The sequence below is a fragment of the Seriola lalandi genome, unplaced genomic scaffold, assembly GCF_002814215.2.
Source record: "Seriola lalandi dorsalis isolate HSWRI2012SDOR001 ecotype SW California unplaced genomic scaffold, Sedor1 jcf7180002054168, whole genome shotgun sequence".
NCBI lineage: Eukaryota > Metazoa > Chordata > Actinopteri > Carangiformes > Carangidae > Seriola > Seriola lalandi.
In genome coordinates, this window is record NW_019524721.1 from 247,956 (window position 1) to 258,662 (window position 10,707).

At 40.9% G+C, this 10,707-nt stretch overlaps 1 protein-coding gene across 1 annotated transcript in view; it reads right to left on the reverse strand.

Moving 5' to 3' along the window:
• The window catches only part of LOC111653171 (tyrosine-protein kinase yes), a gene marked incomplete at its 5' end in the record, with an annotated part of 14,593 nt that extends 4,937 nt beyond the window's left edge, over positions 1 to 9,656 (reverse strand). Inside the window, 7 exons of the mRNA XM_023403649.1 lie at positions 263 to 339; positions 2,002 to 2,181; positions 4,577 to 4,732; positions 6,110 to 6,259; positions 6,521 to 6,624; positions 7,699 to 7,797; positions 9,550 to 9,656. Of these exons, the coding sequence (XP_023259417.1) occupies positions 263 to 339; positions 2,002 to 2,181; positions 4,577 to 4,732; positions 6,110 to 6,259; positions 6,521 to 6,624; positions 7,699 to 7,797; positions 9,550 to 9,656 (873 nt within the window). The remainder of the gene's footprint in view (positions 1 to 262; positions 340 to 2,001; positions 2,182 to 4,576; positions 4,733 to 6,109; positions 6,260 to 6,520; positions 6,625 to 7,698; positions 7,798 to 9,549) is intronic.
• Positions 9,657 to 10,707: the final 1,051 nt, after the last annotated feature.

Consider the following 10,707-nt stretch of genomic DNA (forward strand, 5'->3'; position numbering starts at 1 on the left):
GGGGGAGGGTAGAGATGTCAGGTTGGATATTAAATAAATATGAGAGCCAGATGGAGAACAAAATGAAACCCTTATTCACAGATACTGAGTATCTGACTCATAACACAACTACACACACTTATCCACATGGAACTCATCGTTTTACTGCTGATGCATGATAATCCTTCCCTCAGACCGAGTTAAAACAGGAGCTTGGCGAGTGAAGGGGCCCAGGCAGCTGCCGCGTCTGTGTTGATATTCAGATGCTGAGGTTTGTTCCTACCTGTGAGGCCATGTCCACCAGCTGCGGCAGCTTCAGATATTTGCCATCTCCCTCCTTCAGGAAGTCCAGTAAACTACCTGTCAAGAGATAAGAAGAGTACTGTCAAGCAGAATCAATACATCAAAGGTAAATGAAGCATCACTTGAGACAGCGGTTCAGTAACACAAATACCAAAAACAAAACGAAACAACAAATCCACCTGGAGGCAACATGACTGTTAGCAAAGACCACGAGAGGCTTTCTTCATTCAGCTCAGCTGTTTTGTCTTCTACTTCAAATAGGAGTTCCAACACAGTTCAACTCTTTATTATATTTATATTACTAGAGGTTACAATTAGTACATCAACAGGTTTCTTCTCAGGAGTCATATTTTACCAAATATGATTATGACAGGGATGAAATTTAATCATACGTGAGTGGTTACAGTTAAAGCTACGGCATATCCCAAGTTTTGCATTTATTACATGGAACTCCGTCACTTTATCTCATATACATTTTTAAATTTCTTTGTAATTTAACAACTGCATATAACAACGTGAAAATGAAACCTGGTTAATTTTCAAACTGCCGAGGACACAGTGCTATGTGAAATCTGTGGGCTAATTAACAGAAGCACTGAAATGGGCGTTGAAACAGATTAGGATTTATTCAGCTTTCCATTTGGACTGCAAAGTGGGAATTTCCGACTTCCCGGTCGAAAAATACCAACTGAAACCTCAGCAGGACCAACTTCAAAATCCAAGATGGCTGCTCTACGCATCAACAGAAGTGAAAGCTGTAGTAATAAACTTTTAGTTAGCACCTCTGTCTTACTTGTGTCTCATTAAATCAGTTGTACACACACTACTGTTCAACCTCTGTTGCTACGGTGTTAAAACCGCGTAATGTGTTGTTATCCACTGGTACTGCTAACAATAACAAGCAAGCAAGCAACAATATATGGAATTCAGCATTAGGTATAAGGTCGGAGTGGCTACAGTCAGATTAAAGAGGCCATTCTTGGTGCAGCATCATCACCCGGATAGTTTGGGAAGAAGCTGTGAGGTAAGGACTCACTCAGAGCTCTGAGAAAATCTACATTAGTATTCTGTTGTTACATTAAACCCCTATTGAAAGACTCTAGTGGAATAATGATTTGTGTCTGATATGTTTGCTCCACATGAAACCTCAAATAAAAAAAATAAAATAAAAAAATAATAAAAATATCACAAACTTTTTTTCTTTTCTCTTCTTGTTGAAAAGTCCAAAATGTCTAGAATGCAAATAATGTTTCTTATCAAAAGTTTAACTGCTTGACACAAGATGTTTCCTTCTTCACTGAGAAGTCGCTTCTCAGTAAAAGTGAACTGGAGGTTTCAAGTTACCACATCAAACTTGTGATGTCACGAAATGACTCGGAGAAACTTTCCTTCCTCAGAATATGAATGTGAAAACAGCCTTTTTGTGTCAAACTCTGAACGAACATCATTCTGCGCAGATAAGCTCCAACAACAAAGTGAAGGAGCACGAAGCGAAAAAACAAAAAACATTTGAGTGGAGGGGGGCTTTAAGGTAATGATAAAAACTGAGTAAACAACAGCTAGTCTGGTTTTGGTGGGTTTATTCACGACTGAAGATCAGTAGTGCAATCTACTGTGTAGCACTTTGTGTAATCAACTTTCTCTCATTGCTATCAGTCAATCAATCATGTGGCGAGTGTTTGTCTCTTTGTGTACGTCTGCGTGCAGCTCTGTCCTCACCTTTGCCCATAAACTCGGTCACGATGTAGATGGGTTCCTCAGACACCACAGCGTAGAGAGGCACCAGTTTGTCGTGTCGAAGCTTCTTCATGATCTGAGCCTCCTGCAGGAAGGCCTCTGGAGACATGGTGCCTGGCTTTAGGGTCTTGATCGCCACCTTGGTAGTGCCATTCCATGTGCCTGAACAAAACAATCACTCATGTTTGAAATACACCATAAACCAAGGTGTCATTGAGGAAATCGTTCGTCTAAGACACCTGCAGTTTATTAAGTGGCATACACTGCAGAACTAAAACACTGCAGGTGCATTAAAAGACTTTTTCTCTCCTTTCAAGTGATTGAAATGTCAACCTAAAATCAACCTCGAGTGATCTCTAGCCGCGCTCCCATGTGTAAAGAGCAGCTCGGGAGAGAGAGAACATGACAGCTTAAATAATCAGCCACTTCCTGGTTGAGAGCCACTTACTCACGCCCTGCTTACATACAATGAGCTGAGGCAGGAGATCTACTGCCTCCGTCACAAGGCTGACCTTCATGAATGAATCATACTGAACAAACTGCACCCTCACACAGACAGAGACACACACACACACACACACACACACACACACAGACACACACACACACACACACACACACACAAGCTGAGAGACAAAGTAGGGCAATGATAATATCTAATAATAATATGAGGTGGAGAGCAGTGGAAGCTGATGCCACAGGCAAACATTATTTGTTTAAAATAAACACACGTGAGTGAAGTGGGGATTTTCAGTACAGAGAGCAGAATACCCATCAAGAACAAACAGTGCAGGGAGAGACAGAGAGAGGGATTCCTGGGATTGCACAGTGGAGGCTTGCAGGTCGAGGCTCGCTCCAGGCCATGCTTAATGAAAGGCTGAGTGATGAAAGACGAGTCGTGTTCGCTGAAAAGGCCCCCGCCTCGCAACCAGGCTGGAGAACTGAAGCGTAGGAGGTGACCTGTGATTACTGAGCTCTGTCTGTGTGTGTGTGTGTGTGTGTGTGTGTGTGTGTGTGTGTGTAACCAACATCAATCAGTAATCAGCATTTACATCAGTATGTGGGCCAGTGTGGCAGCACAGCGAGCTCTTTACTGAGGTCACTTGCACTCCATTTTGTCCTAACATGAGTCATTCCATAAACTAACCCGGCTCTCATGCATTTAATACATCTGGATTGTTTTACATTACATTTACAGTAGTTATAAATAATGCACAGCGGATACTTTGTTTCTGTATGTAAGCCCTAATGGCCATGTATGTATACTTACGAACATAAACTTGTTTTTACTGTTTACTAATTCATGAGTGTGTTAGTGTCAAACACCCGTACTACAGAGTGTAGATATGCACGTGTGTTGTTGCCATAGGATGTACTGCATGTATGAAAAATGGATGTCAGAGGTCATGGACTAATCCCTGTGTATCTTTGGAGGACAGATCTTGAGGCCATTCATCCCTCAACAGCTGCCATCGAGTTTCTATCTACATCAGCAACATCAGGCTTCCATACACTACACTCTGCCTACACGTTTCTCACACATATGATTCGTCATGGGGGCTTTTACACATTGTCAAGGGCAACTTTCATGGCAACAACTCTCTTTCCTTCTCAGTTTGTGTGGAATGAACAGAGGAAGTCACACAGAAGCCCTGACCCCTTTCTAGGCCCAGTCACATAGGCATTTATCAGAAACGTTCCTGTAGGAAATCTGTTCATTTCAATAGGATTGCCACAATCAGTGGATTCTGGAGCTGAAATTATTAGTCAATCATTAATTTAGTTGATCAACACGAAAGTAATCAGCAAGAATTTTGATTATCCATGAATTTTTACGTTTTTTTGAAGGTCCAGAGTTCTCTGGTTCCTCTTCAACGTGACGATTTGGTGGTTTTCTCAGTCGTCTATAATGTTTAAACTGAACAGCTTAAAGCAATATTAACATATCAACTTGGGCTTTTATTAATTTTCTATTTTCTGACATTTTATGGATGAAACTACTTCAGTGATTAATCTAAAAAAATATTCAGCTGATTTATTGTTAATGAAAATATAATTGATTTCAGCCCCAAGTGGATTCACTTGCAGAGCTCAAGGAAAATCACACAGTGTTGTCATGGGGACCACATGCAAAACGTCTTGATGGTGCTGATCTTTGAGGGAATGGAGAAAGTCCAAAATATCCTGATATATGACATTAACTGTGTTCTACTGTGTAATTGTATCTATCCTTCATCTAATGGAGTATAAATGGCTCCACAAAAAAGATGGTGGTTTGCAGCCAGTCATTAGACAGGAGTGAACTGCATATATACTTTGCTTTTACCGAGAGTTAACTGTATTGAAAAATTGTCCAGTTGGTGTGTGAGAGCGCAGCTCATATCTGTATCACCAAAACAGACACACTTATGCTAAAAGCTTTTGTGGGTGGGATGAGTGGCCCAGATGTTCATTCAAAGACCAACTTACAAGACCATATGCACGGCAAACGTGTGTGTGCACATGTATCTGAAACACACTGTATATAGTGTGCTGGAGTAGAGTATTTGTCTCTCACCCATCCAGACTTCTCCGAAGCAGCCCTGGCCCAGTTTGACCTCCAGTCGCAGGGACTCTCGTGGGATTTCCCAGGCATCCTTAGCTAGTCCCTGAGTCTGAGGCTTCACCGTGGGACACACAGTCGTCAGCCTGTAGCACAGACCGTCCGCGTGCTCTGGACAGAAAAAGACACGTAAAGACACACAGAGGAGGAATGAGCTTTAAGTTGGAGCTTGTCAGTGATCAGCCTGCTTATTCACACCAGCAGCCCGTTCAACAAAAACGCAACCACTGAGTCGTGGTAAGTGCATACACAATCCTAACAGGAAGCAGAGCCACACTATAGTATGAGGACTGCAGACGTGATGAATTAAATATTACACTGCTACATGACAGCTGTAGCACAGTGAAGTCAGTCTTCACAGAAAAAGCATTTATTTTTTCTATGTTCTCCTCCAGAGATGATTCAGTGTTTTGGTTATGTGTATGTGTTTGGTAATTTCATTTAAATTTCAGTAAAGAACATGAGGAACAGGGTGCTGTTTTTGTTATCCAAGCCTTTTCAGACACAGCCATATAGCTGACAACTTTGTCAAAGGTCATTTGACTTCTGCACACAGAAAAAAAAACCTGTTATACTCAACCGCTTTACAGGTTATATACATTCTGCATATGAGGCCCATGTTTCTGCACAACTTCTCAATTATTCCTGACTTCTGTCCGGACTTCATAAGGCCACACTTAAGACGGATGTGAAGGAGAGTGGAGCTTTCAATGTAGCATGAGCACTGCAGTGAGTGAATTACATGAATTATGTGGAAGCGAGCAGGGCAGGGTCAACAACATAAGACCAGAAATGAAATGTTAAAGTGTCACATAACAAACATCCTCTTGTTTATTGATCCTGCTTCTAGGAATTGGGCTGTAGTCTTCCAAAGTTTTCAATAAACAGTTTGTCCTGCGTGTGTTTACATCATACAGACGCCTTCTTGTGACACACCACAGGGGGATTTTTAAAGAAGAGCTGCCTGCATATAAATATTATGCAGATTACAGCAGGCTTAATGCTGCTTTTTCTTTTTCTTTTTTTCTTTAAATCAAACTTCTTTTTTATTCATGCTTCTTTCGGCTTAAGTCTCACACGGTTTAGCTTTTTGGGACTTTGTCATGAGCTGTGACCGTGTCAGTGAAGACACCGCTTACAACAGAAGAGAAAAAAGCCTCTGTTAAACATATTCAATAACATATCCCAGAAGCAGATCTGCAGCTGAATAATGCATTTCCCTCTGCAAGCGCTGCACTCGTTGGCTGAAATATCAAACGAAACAAGAGCAGGGAGGAGGGAACTGCTTGTACTGCAGAAAGCCTTCAAAAAGACAACAAACCCCAAATGACTTTTACAAACATGTTTGCCCAAATCACGTAGTCCACAGGTTCACATGAGTCTGAACGGAAAAATAACCAACTTGCTCCTGGAGCTGGAGGATGTGTCCAGCTGTAAACATCAATTTGTCTAAATGCTACCTACAGTACATGTGGACGGGCCGCATACCTGTGTAGTGTTTCACCAGCTTCTGTAGTGTCTCAAACTGGGCCCGAGTGGTGATGTAATAACCACCATTGTCCAGCTTTCGGATCTTGTAGTGTTTGACGTTGTCTCCCTTCACCTCGTCCCAGTCCCGGATAGAAAGAGAGTAAGCACCTTTAAAAAAACAACACAGGAAATATGTCAGATTGCACAACACATAAACCAACAGAAACTCAAAAACTACAACAAATAAGTAAGAAAATATTCTTGACATTTAACATACATGAAAAATGTTTGAAATTCACATAAGATTAACATAAATGGACCTCGTCCCTGGCCCAGAAAAAAAAAAAAAAACTTGTCCTCAGTGTTTCATATTAAAAACTACAACATTATTATCATCATGTCTTGCTCTCAAAGAATAAACCCTCTCACCTTTGGTCGTCTCACTCTCTCGTGCCAAGAAAGTTCCCCGCTGGTTCCCTGGAAGCAACAACAAACGCTCAGCGTCTTTGCGGCCCATTTTACCAAAGTACCATCTGCCAAAAGAGAGACAATCACACAGTCAGTCACAGATGGAGCTCTCGCTGTCATACACTGCACAACAAGTAGAACAAGATCTTCTTATTCATGCAGTGAGAATATGGTGACTGGTGATGTGATTGTTTAGATGTTGGAGATTTGGAAATTCTCTGGTTTCATATGAAACTAGTAAATGCCGTCATGATACTGCCAAAATAAACATTGAAGACATAAAATATGTTGGATGTTCGTCAGCGGATCATTAAACATCAGGAATTTTTATGTGGTTCTTATGTGGTTATCTTCAAGCAACAAAATAGCTTAAAATCTCATTCAATATAAATCCAATTTAATTCAAACCATACTATTCTCATTATAGCTTACTGCTAACTTTGCTCCAGGCGGTAGCTTATTCCATTACATATAAGAGATCCATAAAAAAGTTCATCACAATTGCGATGAATAAATAAGCAAAACATTAGCTCATGGCTGTAAACAATCTTAGAATTTAGCTGTTCTTCTTTAAAAAGAAACACCTTCTATTTCCAGAAATCCCTACAGGCCCCGTCATGTTCGAAACGAGCTGAACTGTCTCACCTCACAGGCATATCTTGTTTTCAAGACGAATTTTGGGAGGCCCCAGAAATCCTATCTCTGTCAATAACTGGTACTCGCTGTTTTAGACGAAAGGCAAAGTTAACTGGCGGGGGTTACCCAGTGTTTTATCTTTGATGAGTAGCTTGCATTAGTGAAATGTCCATCAGCCAATCAGAAACCAGGTCAAAACTGTCTAAAAGCAGCACAGCACAGTCCCTAAACATTTCTGTCACACCGGTTGAACAGCAATGGGAACACCAGTGGCTCGCAGTGACAATACAGGGCTCCATTGTTTTTAGACTCTCTGCCATGTCAGTGTGATGGGTTAGTCACAGTGTGTGACCGCCCAGCCGCATCATGTCGTCTTAATCAGAGGAGGGTTAGAAACAGGAAAGGAATGAGAAGGAGAAAATAAAAGCGGAAGAAATTAAAAGGTTAGAGAATGACAGCGACAGGAACAGATATATTGTTAGAAAAGGGCAATGAGTTCTTACTCTTCAGCCTGTATGGAGTCGGCGGGAGCCACGTAGTTACTGGGGATGTAACCTTTCTGTCCGGTGTTGATGGAGCGAGCCTCCCACCAGTCGCCCTCCCTGAAGAGAGAAGTCGATTAGAAATCACAAGCACGCAAATGCATGACTGAAAAATATACCTACTCTGAAAACAAGATTGATGGTATAAAAGTAAACAAAGATTAAAGAAGGAACAAGGTTAATTTACGCGCCGTTCAACCACGTCAGGAGTCTGACTAATCATGTTGGGAGTGTTGTTAATAAACCATGTCAAGCAGTCCACAAAATGTATGAAAAGTAGCAGACCCTTGACTGATGCATTATTAACATTGTTAATACTGATGAATTAATGCATCTCTAATCTTTATTTTTTAGTCAGCCCTGTGATAACGTGATGACCTGTCCAGGGTGCACCCTGCCTCTCACCCAGTGTCAACCTGTATCGGCTCCTCTTTAGGTTTCTCTTGACGACTCAAACATCTGGCCTTATTGCTTTTTTGTGAGGCATCACAAGCTGGATAGGCTGAGGGAACCACTGCTTAAATTGTGACCAATGAATTCTGTAAAGGTTATCTTATGTGTTTGCATGTAAAATCTTAATCTGAAAAGTAACTACAGCTGGTAAAAAGGTAGCAAAGTGAGAAATACATTTCCCTCTGAAATGTAATGGAGCTGATACAGCAGAAAAGGGAAAAACTCAAGTAAAGTGAAAGTACCTTAAAGCAGTCCTTGAGTAAATCAACTTAATTACTTCCCATCACTTAAGTCAAGTTACTGTAAGTAATTGAAAAGAAGATGATAAATGCTTGTGGATAGCAGGCACAGTGTAAAACCACTTTAAACTATGCTCAAAAATGTTTTGTGCTCCATTTCCACAGCTCCTGTTGTGTCTTACAGCAGATATGTGGTTTTAAACTCAAAGGAGGGGGAACTGAAGTAAAAGAAAAATCTGTCTACTGGCATTTTTGAAAAACTGAGCAAAATTGTCTTCCTCCCACCTCTCCTCTGCAAGCAGATGGTAGCTTCATTGCTACAAAATGCAATGTGAACACAGACAGTAGTTGAAGTCGGTACATGATGGATGAGGGCAAGAAAATTTGTGGAGTACTTGGAGCTCTGCCTAATTTCACACCTGTTTACACCTGGGGAAAAAGATGATGCTCTGCCAGTCGGCAGTAAGGAACGAGTAGAAAAAACTTAATTATAATTTACTGCTATTGCCTTTTATACTACAACAAACAGAGCATCACTGAAGATACTGTGGAGAAAATGATCACAAATAATGATAAGTACCACAGATGCCACTAGGACAAACAAGTCAGTTTGGCTTTGATTCCTGCAACAATTGAAATTTGTAAAACATGAATTGTTCTTCTCATTATTCTCCTAATAAAGAGGGAAAGTGAAGAAAATGAGCAATGGTTGAAAAAGATAATTGATTCCGTGATATTCTAATGAGTCTGACCTTCAGGCATATTTTCAGTGCACCATCTCTGAATATAGATTCTGTAAATGTTGTTAACACATACATTTATTTAGTACTTCACTAAATGCTGGAAAAGTGGTACATTTCACTGTATCCCAAATATAACTCGCTAAACTGGAGGACAGATCTGTGGCGGGAGAAAAACGATGGAGCTAAACAGATGGCCCATTAGAGGAACCCATTAACCCAGACAGATTTCAGCCTTAATATGAGACCTGAATACAATGTGGGATTAAACACACCCACACACACACAAATGGAAGGTCACCGCACAAACACAAACACAACCACATACACACACGTCCACGCAGCTGGAGTTGGCCAGTGCAAAAAGCAAATGTACTCACGTGTTGTTGATAATCTGGAAGCGATCCCCTTTTTTGAATGACAGATCATCCGACGTCCTCGCTTCGTAGTCGTACAACGCTACGAAAAATGTCACGCCACCTGAAAGTCAGAGAGACTGCGCCTTAGAGGTGTGCACATATGACAGCTAGTTCATCCCACTGAGTCTCAAATAGCTGCGTATCTGATTCCTTTAAATCGACACAACAAATGAAAACAACACCCACAACCTTGGACCTCTAACACAGACAACAACATCCTCGTTCTGATTCTCCTCCTTTGTTACTTTTATAATATTATACACTTGACTCCATGTCTCATTGAGTCTTATCTTAACACATAATTATCAAACAGATAAACAATTATGCTAATGTAATTCAAGACTGTATCACGGGAGCACCAACTGTGTTTCTTTTGAAATGTCTCGCTTCCTGCACCTCAAAGCCCGGACTAAAAATACATCCAGCTCAACCAATATGGATACCAATATATTATTTCAATGAATCTCAACCTCAGTGGTATCACTTCAAGTCAGTGAATGAAATTGATGTATATCATTTTGTATATCATGAAATGAGTACATTTGTCCCTGGTCTTAAGTGACAGAGCACAGACGGACAATAGGACTGGGATGCATTTATCTTGAGGAGGAAATTGAACAGGCAGGATTAGATCTGCAGGAGCCCCTCGGGCCAGATTATCCTCCTTTAAGGAGCGAGAAAGGGACTGAGGGATGTGTGTATGCCTAAGTGTTTGCATGCATGTGTGTGCCTTAAGAGGAAACACCACTCTTGTGTGTTGTGTACTTTTAACGCATACTTTACCCATCCAATCAATGATGTATTGACCAATTGCATGAGATTACTTTTCCTTTCACCACAAGTCATCTTCATCAGCAACAAATCCGGAAACAAAAAGTCAAACTCTTGTTGGAAATATAAACTCTGAAAGGTGAATAACTGAATTCAGTGAGTAATTGTTTCCTGTGGCTCAGGAGACGCCATGCCTGCCGCATTGCTTCCTATATTACAGACCTATTTTGGGTTTCTGTTCGGCCTTGATGTTTTGGCTGACTCGTTTCAAATGTCTAATTTGCATAACATCTGCTGCTCATAGCGTCCTGTGCATAACAAATGTTCAGCTGAGTTTATTATAAAGTT